This window comes from Enhydra lutris, unplaced genomic scaffold (genome assembly GCF_002288905.1).
Source record: "Enhydra lutris kenyoni isolate GAN:26980312 unplaced genomic scaffold, ASM228890v2 scaffoldscaffold69, whole genome shotgun sequence".
In the NCBI taxonomy this organism is placed as follows: Eukaryota; Metazoa; Chordata; class Mammalia; order Carnivora; family Mustelidae; genus Enhydra; species Enhydra lutris.
This window is the reverse complement of record NW_019154153.1, coordinates 1977241-1995097: the sequence shown is the minus strand read 5'-3', so window position 1 is coordinate 1995097 and position 17857 is coordinate 1977241. Positions and strand designations below refer to the sequence as shown.

Below are 17857 nucleotides of genomic sequence, written 5' to 3'. Positions count from 1 at the left end.
GATGGCTGGGTGTGCTTAGATTCAGTGAGAGGAGCAGGGAGTGGGTGAGAGGCAAGGACCACGGGGTGCTCCCTTGGCCATTCTCTTCCAAAGACCTGCTGACTTCTGCCTATTTAAGTCTCCTGGTTTGCGAACGGCTGGTTGCTCTGCTCTCCCAACCCCCACCTGGCCTCCTTCTCTGGCTCCTATTCTCCCTTTGCTGCAGTACTTGATGGGGAGGACACCCGGCCAGCTGGTCTCCCAGAATGCAGGCTTTGCTGGGAGCAGGGTCTCTCAGCTTCAGCACTATTGACATCTTGGGCCACACAATGGTTGTGAGGGTGTTTAACACCATCCCTGGTCTCGGCCCACTAGATGCTCATAGCAAACCCCCATCCCCGAGCTGTGACAACAAAAAATGCCAGCACACATTGACAAATGTCCCTGGGGTGGGGTTGGGGGAAAATCACTCCCAGTTGAGAATTGCCAGCTTAGGGGATAGGTAAATTGTCAATAAAGGAGGGGACACAGCCAAATGATTTCGCTTGTCACATACAGACTGTACCAAGGGGGAAAACAACTTCTGGGTTTCCTCTTGTGGAAGTGATTAACCCTTCCAACATTAGTGTCCCAGCCACTTTCTTGCCTGACTGGGCCACTGTCCCTCCTTTCCAGGATGCAGATAAGCCTGGTGGAAGGGTTACTTTTTTGACTCTCTTAATCTACAAACCACCATCTTCCACACTCTGTGCCTTCCTGGTCTCTGAGAGTCTGCCTGCCCACATGCCACAGGAACACCCTGGAGGGATCCCTCTCCCGGGGTGCCCAGCATGACTTACTTGTCAGAGACCTTCTCGGAGCCCACAAACAAGGTGCTTCTGAGGAGGCCAGCGCGGGTGCCCAGGAAGGCCATGTCCACCACTTGCTCTGACTCACTGTGAGGCGGACAGAGCAGATGTCATTACCAGGCACTACAGCAACAGGTCTAGGAAAGGGGGCACTGGGAGGCTGGGGAAGACCTGCAGGTCTCTGCTAGTGCCTGGCCTGATCTTCCTGGGGTGGGGGTTGGGGGCCAGGCAGAATGGATGCTCAGAGGGTTACACACACACACACAGACACACACACACACTGCCATCCACTGTGAGCATTATTTTGTTATATCTGGTAGACCCGGCTCCCCTGGGCAGCACCTCCCCTTGTTAATGTGTTCCCCTGGGCCTCTGCCTTTCTGCCTTTTTTTTTTTTTTTTTTGGCTCCTAATTTGTCCATGCAGGTTTTAGGGGAGTTGGCTCTGAAAGACAGAATTCGGGAAAAGAGATGTTGTTTTGTGACCTCGGAAATGGGAACTTCTTACGACTGACACAGGACACTTCACGGTTTTAAAATCGTTTTCACATGTTTACCTTATTATTAAAATGGAAAAGGAGGAGGAGCAGGCATGGTCTTCACCCACCCATGTGAACCCGGTGGACTTTATAACCTCGCCAGCAGTATTGGAGAAAGAAAATCCATTAGCTAGCTGGAGTGTAACTAATATTTCTCATGGTCCCAAAGCCATATTTCCACAATGATGGCACCAGTGTGGGAGTCATCACTTCTTCTTCTTTTTTTTTTAAAGACTTCAGGTTTTTTGAGATAAAATTGACATAAAATTATAAGATTTTTAGTGTTCTTTATGATTATTTGATATATGTGTACACTGTGAAAGGGTTCCTCCCATCTAGTTAAATACGTCCATTATATGAGGTATTTATCTTTTTTTGGAGGTTGAGAATATTTAAGTTCTACTCACAGCTAATTTCAATTATATAATACAATGTTATCAATTACAGTCACCACGTTTTATTAGACCCTCAGGTCTTCTTCCTCTTGTAGCTGAAAGACTGTGCTGACCTTGTCTTCCCCCAGCAGCCCACAGCAATCACTCTCCTCTCTCTGTTTCTATGAGTTTGACTTTTAAAAGTTTTCTTCTTTTCCAGATTCTACATATAGGTGATGCCATGTAGTATTTGTCTTTCTCTGTCTGGCTTGTCTCTCTTAGCATAATGTCCTCCAGGCTCATCTAGGTTGTCACAAACCTAGGATTTCCTTCCTTGTGGCTGAATAATATTTAATTGCATATATATATATGTAATATATTACATCCTCTCATATATATATTACATCCTCTTTGTCCATTCCTCCATTGATGACATGTTGTTTCCATATCTTGGCTATTGTAAATCATGCTGCAATGAACACAGGTGTGTAAATATCTCTTTAAGATAATGGTTTCAGGGCGCCTGGGTGGCTCAGTGGGTTAAAGCCTCTGCCTTCGGCTCAGGTCATGATCCCAGGTCCTGGGATCGAGCCCCACATTGGGCTCTCTGCTTGGCAGGGAGCCTGCTTCCTCCTCTCTCTCTCTCCGCCTGCCTCTATGCCTACTTGTGATCTCTGTCTGTCAAATAAATAAATAAAAATAAAATCTTAAAAAAAAAAGATAATGGTTTCATTTCCTGTGGATAAATAATGAGAAGTGAGATCGTTGGACCATATGGTAGTTCTCTTTTGAACTTTTTGAGGAAGCTCCAAACGATCGTTCATAGTGACCAATTTACATTCCCACCAACAGTGCACAGGGTTCCCTTTTCTCCACATCCTCGCCAATACTTGCTGTCTCTTGTCTTTTGGGTAACATTCTAACATGTGAGGTGATGCCTCGCTGTGTTTTTGGTTCGTGTTTCCCTGATGATTACTGATGCTGAGAACTTTTTCATGCATCTGTTGGGCATTTGTAGGTTTCCTCTGGAAAAATGTCTTTTCAGCTCCTCTGCCCTTTTAAAAAAATGAGATCGTTTTGTTGCCCTTGCGTTCTGTGAGGTTTTTTGTTTTTTTGTTTGTTTGTTTTTAACATATTTTGGATATTAGCTTCTTATCAGATATGATTTGCAAATATCTTCTCCCATTTTCTAGGTTGCCTTTTCATTTTATTCTTTTTCTTGCTTAATTGCTGTGGCTAGGACTTCCACTATTATGTGGAATAACAGTGGTGAGAACTGACATCCTTACTTTGTTCCTGATCTTAGAGGAAGAACTTTCAGCTTTTCATTGTTTTCACCATAGAAGATGACATCAGCTGTGGGCTTGTTATGTGTGGTTTTTATTTAATTACTTCTAACTCTATTAATATTCTTGCCCCTCACCCAATTTGCTACAGGTTATTACCCAATTTCTCGCAGTACCTAGATCAGTGGTTTTAGTGAGTGTAGAAGGTAGGCAATGCCCAAAGCATTGCCAAGGGGAAGTTTATTTTTCTTTTCTTTTTTTTTTTAAATCAAGGCTCAGCTGTGTGGGTATTGGGGATTCCCTACTGGGATTCTGTGAAGAAGGCTGTACCATGTGACATTCAACTGATGACACCTGGAGCTGGATTAAAGCACTTGATCTACAGTCTGGAAAACCACGGAGGAACGGATCTGGAAATGCAGACAGGGCCTGCCTGCCCCCATCTGATGTTGTAGAAACAAGAATTTCTGGGGTTGGGGCCTAAGTGACTTTCTCTAAAAAGTTTCCTGAGGCAATTAAAAAAAAGATATTTGAGAGGGAGAGAGAGAGAATGAGCAGGAGAGTCGTAAGCAAACTGCACTGAGCACAGAACCAGATGCAGGACTCAATCTCACAACCCTGAGATCACCACCTGAGCCAAAACCAAGAGTTGGACACTTAACCAACTGCACCACCCAGGCACCTCTGATGCAATTCTTTATTCAAAAGTAGTAGAGAATAGTCTAATGAGACTCCTGTACCCATTGGTCAGCTGCAACAATTACCAGCCCATGCCAATCTTGTTTCATCTACAGCCTCCCCCAGCCTCTCAACTAAATTATTTTGAAGCAAATCTCAGATATCATTTCATTGGTGAATATTTTAATTTCTATCATTAAAATATAAAGAATAAAAAAAATCCTTTATTCTTGCCATTATCACACCCAAACCCACCCCTCCATTCCTTAGTTGCATCAGATAATCCAGGAATCCAAAATCCTTTTTTTAGCTTATTTGAATCAGAATCTGACTAGGGTCCACAAGTTCATGTGTCTCTTTTCTTTCCTCTCTCTCTCATCTATCTAGATCTAGATAATAGAAATTTATATTTATTGAACTATAATCCACTTGCCATACAGTTCATCCATTTAAAATGTACAATTGAATGGTTTTTAGTATATTTACAGAGTTGTGTGGCCATCACCAGTCAATTTTAGAACATTTTCATCATCCCCAGAAGGAACCCACACCTATTAGCAGTCATCTTTAGTCACTTTCAGCCTTTTTGTCTCCTCTCTCTGTCCCTTCTCTTTCCCTTGCAATTTATTCGCTGAAGTAGGTCATTTGTTCTGTAGTGTTTCTGCATTCTGGGTTTAGCAGATCACGATGTTGTGGTGTTAATTAGCATGCTCTCTTGTCCCCTGTATTTCTTACAAGCTAGTAGTTAGACCTACTGGCTTGATATAGGTTTGAGTTATTATAGGCAGTGTGTTCTTGGTCATGAGGCACATACTATCTGATTGACTAGAGGTGGCCAAATAGGGATATTCCTTAATTTCTTCCTTATTTTATTTGTATCTGAAATACTCGAATAAAGATAAACTTCTCCTCATCAATATTTAGCTATCCTGAGATGCAAACTTGTATAGGAGAGCCAGGATAAATAATTGAATCTCTGTTTGTTCACCAGTTTTTAGAAAAATGAGTTGGTTTCTTAACATTTTCTGAAGATGACTAAAAAGCTTTTTTTTTCCTCCTCAGTACCATTATGAACACAGGATTTAAATACATTAAATATGTTTTAATCCATTGAAGTTGTCATTACTTTGGTTACTCTAATTGTCCCCCCTTTGACCAGTGAAAGCCACTTCAGGTTGGTTCTGGGGTCCCCCAGCACAATGTCATGATAGTCTTTAGTAACTTCTTCTGGATATGACAAGATGCTCCCGATTCATGTTTTACAGTTCCGCCCCTGTCCTGAAATCAGACATTTCTCCAAGGGTTGCTGACTCATTTTAATGAGGACTTCTTAATATGCACATTGAAAGTCCACAGTCCAGCTCTGGGGTGCTCACTGAGGTTGATCTTCTCCATGGACAGGGCCAGGGTATCCTTCTTGTTCTTTCAGGGAAAACATATCACAAATTCATTGATGTTTCCAATTCATATTCAGCAGCACATCTTAATTTCTTTGGTCTAAAACATTTGCATCTCTTTTTTCATTTGCTGAAAACCTTGGCTCCTAATGACATTAACATAATACTATTTGCTCTATTCATCTATATAGTTTGAGAATAATAGTGCCAATATTTTTTCTAGCAATGTGGTTATTGAACACGGTTTAAGATTTTATTTATTTGTTGTTTATGGTTCTGTGTTTTCAAGTCCCTTGAAAGAATTTACATTGTTATGTCATGAACTTGATACAAAACTATGTTTATTTGTTTCATTTGCCTTCAAATTTTTAGAGCTTATTTAAGAAAATCTAATCTTGTTTTATAATGATATAAAGCATTTACATGGTTCCAAAGTCAAATATGTAGAATAAAGCATGTTCATAAGCCTGTCTCTGTCCCTATCCCTGTTCTTTCACTCTGCCTAAAGTAATCTTTTTTTGTTTTCTTGTTTATTGTTTCATTAAAAAATATAGGTGCACATATGTATACATATACATGCATCTATGTTTATATATGTGTAGGTAACTATGAAAATATATTTGCTTCTCCTCTTTTTAAATAAGTAGTGGGGGCAATATATATACTTTTCTCCATTGGTAAGACCATTCCACTGCAGTATGTAGATTTGTCCTTTTTTACAGTTACATCCATTATGTGGGCCTACCATGGTTTATTTAACGAGGCTCCTACTGATGGATTTAGGTTATTTCTATCTTTCACTGTTATAAATGGAGCTCTAACAAAAAGCTCATGTATGTAACTTTTCCTATTTTTCATAGTATATCTTAAGGATACATTCCTAGAATGGTATTGCTGAGTCAGAGTGTAAATGGGTATGTAATTTATTAGATATTATCAAACTGTCCTCCATAGGCTTTGAAACATTTTGTATACCCACTGACAATATACACAAGCCTGATTGCCCACAGCCTTGCCAGCCTGACTGGCAACAAACTTAGATGTTATCAATCTGATGAGTGACAGTTCTAATTTAATTTAAATTTAATTTAATTAAAAACTTGGTACAGTTTTAATTTGCACTTCTTTTATTATGAACTAGACATATATTTAAGGACTATTTGTATATATTCTCTGAACTGTCCATATTTCTGGTCCTTTTTCCTTCAAAGTGATTGGGTTTTTTACTTCTGTATTTTTGAAGTTCTTCAATAATGTAGGGATAGTAAGCTTTTGTTTGTTATATAAGTTGCAAACATTTTTCTGGTTTGTCATTTCTGTTTTCACTTTGCTCATGTTTTTATTTTTGCCAAATAAATATTTTTATGCTGTTAAATTTGTCAGTCATTCTTTTATTGCTTCTGAATTTTGAGTCATCATTGGGAAAGGTTTCCTAATTCCTAGATTTTAGAGCAATTGGCTCATGTTTTGTTTTTTTTTTTTTAGTACTTATATGGTTTCATTTTTTTTTTTACATTTAAATCTCTGAGTCATTTGGACTTTATCCAGGTGTATGGTGTAAGGAAATAATACAATTTTATCATTCTCCATATGGCTCTCAAACCACGTACTAAAGAGTCCATTTCCCCCTGGTCTGACATGTCTTTCCATATGCATTTAGAAGAATTTCTGGATTTTCTATTCTGTCCGCTTGTCTGCCTTTCTATTCTTGTGTTAATACTATACTTCCTAAATTATAGAGATTTTTGCCATATGTTTTAATATGTTGGTAGGACAAAAATTCCTTTGTTGCCTTTCTTTTTCAGAGATTTTTTGACTATTCTTTCAAGTAAATGTTTAAACCCATTTATCTGGATCCAGAAAAATACTGATGATATTTTTATTGGGATTACATTAAATTTATAAATTAACTTACAGAGGATTAATGTCTTTGTGATGCTGGTTCTTCCTACCCCAAGACACTGAATATCTCCTCATTTGTTCAAGTCAACTTTTGTGTCTTCCAGGAGTATATTATAATTCTTCTTGTGTAAGTTTTAGGACAAATTTTATTGTTTATACCTAGGTGTTTCATTACATTTTATTTTTTGCCCTCTTGAATATTTTCACATGACATTTTTAAATCCAGTTTTTTTGTTTGCATAGACAAAGGATCTTAATTTTTGAATGTTCACATTATACCCTGCTACTTCACTAAATTCTCTTATTGTTTATGGTAGTTTTCCTATAAATTCTTTTGGAGCTTCCAGATATATAATCTTATGACTTTCTTAAACAGAGATAATTTACTTTACCTTTTCCACTTCTCACTGCTTCTATGTGCATTCTCTTCTCTGGCTGCCCTGACTGATACCTTCTGACCTTGTTAAGCAGTAGTAGGGGTATGGGAATGCCTGTCTTAGTCCTATCTTTAGCTGAGAGAGGCTCTAGCTCCATTCAGATGTTGACTTTCAGGCTTAGGTCAAATTTTTTTTGAAGATTTTTATTTTATTTTATTTTATTTTAAGATTTTATTCATTTATTTGACAGAGAGATCACAAGCAGGCAGAGAGGCAGGCAGAGAGAGGAGGAAGCAGGCTCCCTGCTGAGCAGAGAGCCCGATGCGGGGCTCAATCCCAGGACTCTGAGATCATGACCCGAGCCGAAGGCAGCGGCTTAACCCACTGAGCCACCCAGGCGCCCCTGAAGATTTTTATTTTTAAGTAATCTCTACACCCAACATGGGGCTCAAACTTACAACCCTGAGATCAAGAGTTGCATGCTCTACCGACTGAGCTAGCCAGGCACGCCGGTCAATTTTAATTTTATTGATTAGTTTTTTAAAACATGCATGGATATTACTATTTGTTCAAATATCTTTTCTTCATTGATATTATTGATAGGGCATTATATTACCGATATGCCATTTTATATTAATTCTCCAGGCCTTCTTTTCTTTTCTTTTTTCTTTTTTTTTTTTTTAAGATTTTATTTATTTATTTGACAGAGATCACAAGTAGGCAGAGAGGCAGGCAGAGAGAGAGAGGAGGAAGCAGGGTCCCTGCCGAGCAGAGAGACCGATGCAGGACTCGATCCCAGGACCCTGAGATCCTGAACTGAGTAGAAGGCAGAGGCTTAACCCACTGAGCAACCCAGGTGCCCGTCCAGGCCTTCTTTTCTAATATACACCTGGGTTAAGAATATTTGTTCTTCAGTGTTTCTCAACTTTAAAAATGTCTCTGGCTAATCTCAGAATTTGGAAAGATAAAGATCATGTCCCTTCTCTCCAAACCAGTGATCCAACTCCCTAGACCCCAGAACCAGGCTGCCAGGTTTTGATTCCAGCTTTGCCACTTGGGAGGCATACGACTTTGGGCAAGTTGCTTATCTCACTCTGCCTTGGTTTCATCATCTGTAAAATGGGGATAACGATAGTATCTATATAGCAAGGTGGTTATGAGGCTCACTGGGTTAATATACACCAAATACTCAGAACAGTGCTTGGCCTGTTATTTATTTTTTTTTGTTCTCTAGTTTTATTTAATTTTGTAGAGATAATACATTCACATGGCTCAAAATTGTACCAAAAATTTATACAGTGAAAAGTGTCCCTTCCATCCCTGTTTCAGTTACCCATTTTTCTACTGAGAAGCAACCAATGATAACTCTTTCCTACTTGGTCTTTCAAAGATAGTCTATCTGTACATGCACATGTACAGACATACTGTCTTGCCTCCATTTTATAGAAATGGTATCACACTGTGCACAGCTTTTTGTGTCTTGCTTTTTTAAATAGGTGATTGTTTCATATAAAATCCTGTTGTTTTCAGTAGGTTAGCATTAAATAACTTGAGTGTCTTGGGGAGGTTTGACATCTTCATGATGTTAATGTTGAATCTTCCTATTCAGGAACAAGGTGGAGTCCACTATATTCTTGACCTCATTAGTCTTTTACCTTCCCAACATGCATGTGCGTGCATACACACACACACACACACACACACACAAGCCATTTATTTCTTCTTTCTACCTGTCCATTAAATATGATAGCACCAGGTAAACATCAGCAAAGGGAGTGAGGAAATCTAAGGCACTGGGAAAGACCAAGGCCAAGTCTGTACTTTGTAGTGTCTTGAGCTTACTTGCTGGAAACGAGGTCCTGATCTACTCAAACCACTTTTACCAGGGCACTTGGTGAAGGGGATCCCACAGCTACAGCCCAGCCTCAGAGAGGTGTTCCTGGAATGGGGCTACTGCAGTGTGGGTGGGGGATCTGGACCTATGTCCAGGAGACCATACACTTGGTGTTTTTCCAGAGGGGAGAGCAGCAGCATGTGTGGGGTGTGGATGCTGTGCCAAGTCCCTGCTTTACTGGGGCCATGTGAAGGTAGCTCTCACTCCCCCAACGTCTTCCCACCCTCATCAGATTCCTCTTGGACCCAGTTGTCTCCTGAGCTGCCAGCTACCTAGTGGGAGGGACCCTGACTCAGCCAAGGGAATCCTGGGAGCTGGGGGTGCTTCCCCTCTCAGAACCCTCGCCCAGCCCTGGACATACTCAGAGGCGTTGAGAGCCAGTGCTGTCCAGTAGGCCTCCATGGGGGCCGTCACCACCGCGTCGAGCAGTACCTCCCGCACAAGCTCCTCATCACCTGGGGGCAAAATAAGAGACCAAACAACTTATTTCCTCCATGACGATGAACACAGCTCATCTGCCCTTACGAGGAACTCTGACCTCAGGGGATGGGATGTGCATCATAAGTCCATGTCTGGGACTCATAGAACCATCTATATGAGCTAGAGGAAGTCATGTTGCTTTTCTCAGCCTTCACATATTCAATCCCAAACAATACGTGAGTAGGTCTAAGTGGTTTCTAATGCTCTTCCCAGTTCCGGTATTCTGTGAAGTTAGAACTCCCCTGCCCCCGTGACATTAGCCCTTGTCCTGACCCAGCCCCCTCTCTTCTCTGCTGCCATTCCTCTGCAACTTGGTTATCTCCCTCCCAGCACACTGGCCTTTTGCCAGGTCTGTGAGTTTGAATTTGCCTCAGAGCCTCCGTGCATGCTGTTCCTTGGTCTGGATGCTTCCCCCCTACTCTTTGCATGGGTGGTTCTTTTCCCTCTCTCCTTTTTAAAAAAAGTATTTACTTTTATTGAGGTGAAATTTACTTAAAAAAATCCACCTATTTAAAGCATACACATCAGTGGCATTAAGTACATTGACAATGATTGCAGCCGTCACCTCTATGTCCACATTTTTATCAACCTCAAAGCCGATCCTGTGCCTGTGAAGGCAATGGGCAGCTCTTTTTCATCCTCCATGTGAGTAACAGGGTCTGACAGAGTCAGGCACTATAAAGGACCCCACACAGAGTCCTAGTCTTGGTACTTACCACAGTTTGGAATCCCTACATCTACACACATGCTTGCTTCTTTATGGTGTGGTTTCTCCACCAGTTTACAAGCTCCCTGAGAGCAAGGGTCTCACCCATTTGGGCCATCTCTGTCGCTTCAGTGCCCAAACCAGGCCTGGCCCAGAGTACATGCTCAGTACAGATTTACTGATGGAATGAATGAATGAATGAAGGCACAAATAAGTTGGGCCAGAATGGGAGGCAAAGTCTTCCTTGGGGGTGATACTTATACATCAGCAGGACCACTTCTTTTCCGAAGAGGAAGAAGAGGGACCCTACTGAGGGTGTGGCTGATTTCACCAGTTGCTCCTGTGTTGGGAAATTTAAGGTTAGCCTGAGAACAAGGCCCTGGAAAACAAGGCCACAGGCTACAAGACACCAACTGCTGGAAGACTCTCCTTTGCTAAGATGAGGACTTTGGGGGTACAGAGCATCAGTTACTGGCTTAGGGGCCCTCTGCTGGGTAGTGGTAGGGACAGATCTATGGGCAGGCTGAGGCCCTTACACTGTGTATCTCTCCAGAGTGCTCCCAGTGCCAGGATGAAAGACGTTCAAAGGGATCTGGGTCCCTGACATGGGGATACACTCATGCTGTCACAGTGCCAGGACCACAGACAACCTCTTGACCCCAAAGTGAAAATCTCTCTGTTCTCTTTAAGTCATGGGTGAGTTTGAGGGATAAGGCTACTTGGCAGTGAGTAAATCCCTCGGTGGCTCAGCCATGAAAAAGAGTGAAATCTTGCCATTTGCAACAACATGGATGGATCTAGAGAGTATAATGCTAAGTGAAATAAGTCAAAGAAAGACAAACACCATATGATTTCACTCACAGGTGCAATTTATGAAACAAAACAAACAAACAAAGAAAAAAGAGACAGACCAAAACAAAACGAAACAAAATAAAAACAACAGACTCCTAACTACAGAGAACAAACTGATTGTTACCAGAGGGGAGGTGGGTGGGAGGATGGGGGAAACAGGTGACAGGGACTAAGAGGGTGCTTATCGTGATGAGCACCATGTAATGAATAGAATTGCCGAATCACTGTACTGTACACTTGAGACTAATAGAACACTGTATATTAATTATGCTTGAATAAAAAAAGGTTGATAATGATAATTAATGCAATAAAACGTCAGTAATTCAGCACTTAAAAAAAACACATCAAGACCTTACCCATCAAGGTTAGTGTACTTTTTTTCTGATTTCACTTTAAATTTGTTTATATAATTTTTGATAAGTATCATACTCGTATGTAGTTAAATTTTTGAAAAAAAGGAAAGGAAAGGAGAAAAGAGAAAAGAAAAGAAAATATTCCGTGGGTGGGGCTGGCACTTACACTCGAGATCTGGGTCCTCCCCTGTCAGGAAGCGGACCACGGCCTCCAGCTGGCTGAGCTTCCGGTGGTCAGGGTCAATATCCGTGATGCAGTAGATCCTGGAGCCCAGGAGAGTCAATGTCACCTCAGGAAAATTCCACCTTCTTCCCTCCCATTCTCTCTTCCTCACGTACAGCGACTTACCCACTTACCAGTCACTGGCCAGGGCCAGATCTGGGTGAAGCAAGTCGTGCAGGCCTGAAACCAAAGCTCACACTCAGTATGATGCTCGGTCGATGTGGTGAGGGTATGCGCCTCAGTTGCTTACAAACAACTGTCAGGAAGCTTCTCCGGGGCAGGACTGGGTTTCATTCTTCCTTATTCTCAGCTGAGGGAGGGACTCAACCGCTATGCTGGTGGTGGGTTTGTACAGATCATGCCTTTGTCCACGTTGCTCCTGCTTCCTGAAATGCTTTTTCTTCCCATTGCCTCATGTCCAAATCTCACCTATTAGGATCTCTCTGAAAGGAGCTAATACTTTGAAACCCGTGATTTTTGGCTTCAATGGTTTCATTGTACCCAACTGAGCTGAATGGCCCATTGAAAGGAGAGCCCAGAGATGGGCCATGTGCGTTTTGTGTAATCTCTGTAGTCTCACGCTACCCCTGCACCAGCCGTGTGCTCGCTGCATGTTTGTGGATTGAATAAGTGAAGGAACGAAGGCCTACAGAGCACCTACTCAGTCCTCAAGAAGGCGTCGTGGATGCCCAGGGAGTTTGGTCATTTTGGGGACAATGGGAGACCGAGAAGGAGAGATGTCCAACATCATGGACGTTGTTGTGAAAGAGCGAATGCAGGGATCACATGGGAGCACGGGGCTGGGCACAGGGGTCTACCAGGGACAGCTCCCAGAAAAGCGACATCTACATTGGGATGTGAAGAGTGGGTCCAACTTAGATGGGATGAGAGGGTGGGCCCTGGAGAGGAGAGCTTTTCAAGGGAGAGAGCAGCACATGGGAAGACCTTGAAGCTTAGTGCATGGAGAAATGACTCCCTCCCGCCAAAAAATTCAGAAGGCCACTGAAGGTCCTTTAGCAGTGACACAATGTGATCTGGCATTTCTAGATAGGTTCCTCTGGCAGAGATTTACAGGAAAGGAGAGGTGGGAGACCAGTTGGAGGCTGCTGTGACCGTTCAGGAGAGAGGTGACAATGACTGGGGCGCTGGCAGAGAGATGGACGGATGAGATGCACTCAAGAGATAGTGAGGGAACAATGGACAAAATGTGGCCATTGGAACTGTGGCCCCACTGTCTCAAGACTTCCCGAGACATCCCTGAGCCCTGGGTATTGGTTTTGTGCTCTCAAGGTGCTCAGGCAGCTGGAAGTCAAGAGCACGCTGGGTTAGGGAGGGTGGGGCCCTTCTCTCCCATCCTTCCCCCGACCCTGGTTTCTCGCGGCCCCTCTCAGTTCATGTCTTGTAAGCTCCCTGTTATGAGTTGAGCTGTGTCCCCTGAAAAGATATGTTGAAGTATGAATCCCAGTCTTTGTGAATGTGACTCTATTTGAAAATAGGGTCTTGGCACATGTAGTCAAGTGAAGATGAAGCCATTAGGGTGGGCTGCGACCCGGCATGCCTGGTGTCCCTCTACAAGGCTAAATTAGAGACCCACAGAGGGAGAAACCCTGTGATGAGGACAAAGGCTGCAAGTCAAGGAATGCCTGGGGTTAACAGGAGCTAGCGAGTCCGGGAAGGATCCTGTCCCGGAGGGGTCAGAGTGGGCAGATTTCCAGAACTGCGAGAGAACTCATTTTTGGTTTTTAAGCCCTCCAGTTTGCAGTGCTTTGGTGTGGCCGTCCTAGCCAGCTTCTGTGGATTTGCTCCTTTACTCTTCCCCGCCTCCTCTGTCATGCCCTCTGACAGGTGAAGTACAGCTTTGTCCAGAGAAACACCTCCCCTCGAGGCCCTCCTCCTCTGGTCCAGCAAAGCTTTCCACGAAGGCTAGTCCTAGGCTGAACTGAGTTTGACAACTGACCCACAGATCCTGCACACCCTGCAGATCCCCTCCTGGCCAGGCAGCCCCGCTCCGAGAGTCTGCTCTCAAGTCCTGAACTGGGAGGCTTCGGCTCTGCCCCCGGTTGGCCCTGCTCAGTGCCCCGGGAGAATCTGCATTTCCCTCTTACGCTGCCCATCAATACTTGCCACAGACCCACCGTCTTCCACAGATGTGTTCCCCAGGAGGATGTATTCTCCATGGCCCCGGGACAGCACCACTCCCAGGCTGTGGGGAGAACAGAGAACGAGCATGTTCAGCGACAGCAAGGGCCAAGGGGCACCCGGCCCACCTCCCTCCTTACAGTCACTTGAGGTTTGTGAACTTTCTGCCCCGACAAGTGGCCTGCAGGACAAGATTTTGCCCTTGGCCTTGCAGGTTGTCCCCTCTAGAACTGTTCTATTCTTTTCATCGGCCTTTCTTCCTGAGAAGGACCCTGTACGTTCTCTAGGACAGGAGCCCCCTTGGCTCCCATTTTAGTCAAGAATCATCCCAGAGCTTTCAGGGACCTCCTGAATTGTGAGAGGTTTCTGTGTCCCACGGGGTCCCACAGACAGGAGAGCCCTTTCCTGCCTGGTGAATCCCACAATGCCGTCCTCTCTCTCCTGGTAGAATACTGCTTTTAATATTTGCTGAGCATCTGAATCACTTGGGGAGCTCTAAAAGATACTAGTGCTGGGTCCCCACCCCAGAAACTCTGAGTCTACTGGTTTGGGGCATTGGCAACTTTGCAAAACTCCTCAGGTATCCTAATGAGCAGTCCAGGCTGAGCAGGAGAAAAATGAGAAATGAGGCGATTCAGAGATACAGTCTACTTGTTTACTAATCTGTGTAATTCCTCAAGTTGAATACGAGTTGGAAGGAACCTAAGACAATTTCAAATTCCATCTTTCATCTTACCATTGCTTACATTGCTTTGCTTTAAGATCCTCTGTCCTCACCGACCACAAAGAAAGAGCTACTATTTCCTTTTACAAGGGCCTCCTTCTACAGGCAAGAATCGAAGGCCAAGTGCAGTTGAGTACCTTAACTAATGTCACACAGCCGGCTGGAGGTGAGCTTGGAACCCAGCCCAGGCAGTCCGGCTCCACCCCTGCACAGAAGGATTCACCTGAAGAGTGAGTCTAAATCTTGTTTCCTGCAGGCAAACCTGGTTTTTTTTTTGGGCTACCACAAAAATTGCCAACCAAATCGAAGAAAATTCATTCCCTCGATGGGAGAGCTCTGCCCTGAGTGGTGGGTATTTACATTCCAACCACTGCTCCCCCTTCCACACAAAACGGGGGCCTCCTCACCTGAAAGGTGTGTCACTGATGTCTGTGAAGAAGTAATCGTTGGTCAGGAAAAGAACTCTCTTCTACAAGAAAGAAGGAAAAAGGGTGTTTGCTGGGGAGAGGAATGCCTGATCATGACTTCCACCTCCTCATCGAATGCTTTGGGGTTTCATCGCCTCTGTGCCTCTTCCCTCACCTCCGAACCCTCACCTCCGACCCTTCACCTCCAACTGCCAAGGACATGCCTCACCTTGTTGATGCCACAGGCAAGACCGTCCTCCAGGCCCAGCAAGCTGCGGCCACGGGGGCTGCCTGATGAAAGGATAGCATGTGCTGTCCCAGAAAGTGGCCGCCAGCCACGTGCAGCTATCACTTGAAACGTGCGACTAGGGCACTGAAGTTTTACGTTTTAGATAATTGAGTGAATATATGTTGAAATTTAGATAGCCAATGTGGCTAGTGGCTACTGTATCGGGCCGTGCAGGACGGCATGGATAGCGACACTGGGGCTCACATGGGACGGGAGAGGAGACCGCCAGCTGGTGTATGACCCACCTACAACCTCCCCCTTTCTGGAATACAGCCGAGGGGGAGGGGGCAGTGGTCCCTCCACGAAACCCCTCCTAGCGCCACATGCCCTTTTCACAAAGTCCTTTTCCTTGCAAAGCTGCCATATTTTGGGCTTCAGTTAAACTTGTGGAAGTGAGGGCAACAGGGAGAGCACAGTGGGGGTTGGGCACCTGGCAATGGGGACTGAAGGCCAGCTCGGCCACTTCCTGGCTGTGTGCTCTCAGGTGAGTGGCTTCACGGCTCTGAGCATTAAAGTGTCTGCTCATAAGTCAGGACTGACAACAGCACTCTGCGGTGCCCAAGGTTGCTGTGAGGTTGTGAGTGTTTTTCACGGATGGGGGTGGGTCCAGGGAAGAGCCGGATTTGCTCTGGGCTCTGAAGTTCTGTGGAAGGTCCCGTCTGCTTATGCCACGGGAAAGCTGTGGGCTGCGATTGCCTCTGGAGCTGTTCTTATTCCCTTCACTTCTTTCTGGCTTCTCTTTCATTTTGGAAATGAGAGGAAGATGTCAGAAGGGGACACAGCGGGTGTGGGGTGGCACAGAAAGGTTTGTTCCTATAGGAAACCGGTTTTAGACTAAACCCAAGTGAACCATTCTCCAGCCCTGGCCTCATCCCACGGGCTGCCCTCCTGCTTCCTCTGCCTCTGTCAGCTCCTCTCTGCAGTTTCCCTCCCTCCCAGCCGTCCTGCACAGTCGGGATGGGAGCCAGCGGGACTGTGATGACCTTGGGAGTCCTGTCTTCCAAGGTGGGGCTGGCTTGAGTGTCTAAACTGATGATCTCTTTAATTTTTCCTTTTTTTTCACTTATTAAAGAAAAAGGCAAAATGCATGGATCTTCAGTATGTTCTTCCAGTAGTTTTGATAAGTGTGTACAGCCGTATAGTTACCTCCCCAATCAAGATACAGAGTGTTGTCCCCCGAAAGTCTCTCTGCCTCCTTCCCGTCCAGCCCCACCCACCCTCCAAGGGTCAACTCTGTTCTGAATTCTACCGCCTTAGATTAGGTTGGACTGTTCTCACGGTGTGTGCTTCTTTGGGTCTGGCTTCTTCTGCACAACATAATGTCTTTAAAATCCATCGGTGTTGCGTGTGTCCGCAGTGTGTTTCCTTCTGTTGCCTAGGGGTGCGCTGATGTGTGGGACACTAGCTTGCCTTTGCACTCTCCTATCGATCGGTCCCTTAAATTTTAGCAGAAGGTATGGAACGGAATCTGATTGCAGTTTGAGTTTGCATTTCCTCGATGACGGATGACGCATGTTTTCATGTGTGTATCTTCGTTTGGGAAGGGTCTACTCAAGTATTTTGCCCATTTTTTTATTGGGTTGTTAGTCTTTTTGTTAACAATCTGAGGAAGCTCTTTATGGATTCTGCACACAGTCTGGGCCTTACTTTTTCATTTTCTTAATGCCGTCTTTTAATGAGCAGAGCTTACTTCTTTTGATGAGGTTCAGTGTATCAAATTTTATGTTTGGTGCTCTTAGCGTTTTGTCTAAGAAACCTTTGGATAACTTCAGGTGGTAAAGATTTTCTATGTTTTCTTGTAGAAGACTTTCAGTTGTAGCTTTCACCCTGAAGACTAGGATCGATCTCCAATTAATTTTTCTGTGTGGTGTGAGTTATGGCTCACCATTTATTTTCTTCATACATTTATACAGTAGGTTCAGCACCATTTGTTAAAAGGACTTTCCTTCCTCCATTGATCCGACAAGCTGTCTTTGTTGAAACTCAGTTGATAGTATGAGAGTTTATTCCAAGATTCTCTATCCTTTTGTCTATTCTTGCATCACTACCCCCTGCTTGGCTGCTGTAGCTTTAGAGTCAATTTTGAAATCCTGTAGTACGAATCATCCAAATTTGTTCTTGTCTGGGCATTTTAGGTCCTTTGCAGTTGCATGTAAATTTTAGAATCACTTCCTCCTGAAGTCTGTTTACATTCTGATATGTGGGTGCCTGGGTGGCTCAGTGGGTTAAGCCTTCAGCTCAGGTCATGGTCTCAGGGTCCTGGGATTGAGCCCCACATCAGGCTCTCTGCTCAGCAAGGACCCTGCTTCCTCTTCTCTCTCTGCCTGCCTTTCTGCCTACTTGTGATCTCTGTCTGTCAAATAAATAAATAAATAATCCTTGAAAAAACTCATTTAAATTTTGATATGGGAT

At 44.1% G+C, this 17857-nt stretch overlaps 1 protein-coding gene across 1 annotated transcript in view; it reads right to left on the bottom strand.

Moving 5' to 3' along the window:
• The window catches only part of LOC111159692 (calcium voltage-gated channel auxiliary subunit alpha2delta 4), a 113946-nt gene that overhangs the window by 46139 nt on the left and 49950 nt on the right, over window positions 1-17857 (bottom strand). Inside the window, exons 19-24 of the mRNA XM_022522259.1 lie at window positions 15157-15218; window positions 14022-14089; window positions 12021-12066; window positions 11830-11927; window positions 9634-9727; window positions 819-914 (exon numbers count right to left, since the gene is read on the bottom strand). Of these exons, the coding sequence (XP_022377967.1) occupies window positions 819-914; window positions 9634-9727; window positions 11830-11927; window positions 12021-12066; window positions 14022-14089; window positions 15157-15218 (464 nt within the window). The remainder of the gene's footprint in view (window positions 1-818; window positions 915-9633; window positions 9728-11829; window positions 11928-12020; window positions 12067-14021; window positions 14090-15156; window positions 15219-17857) is intronic.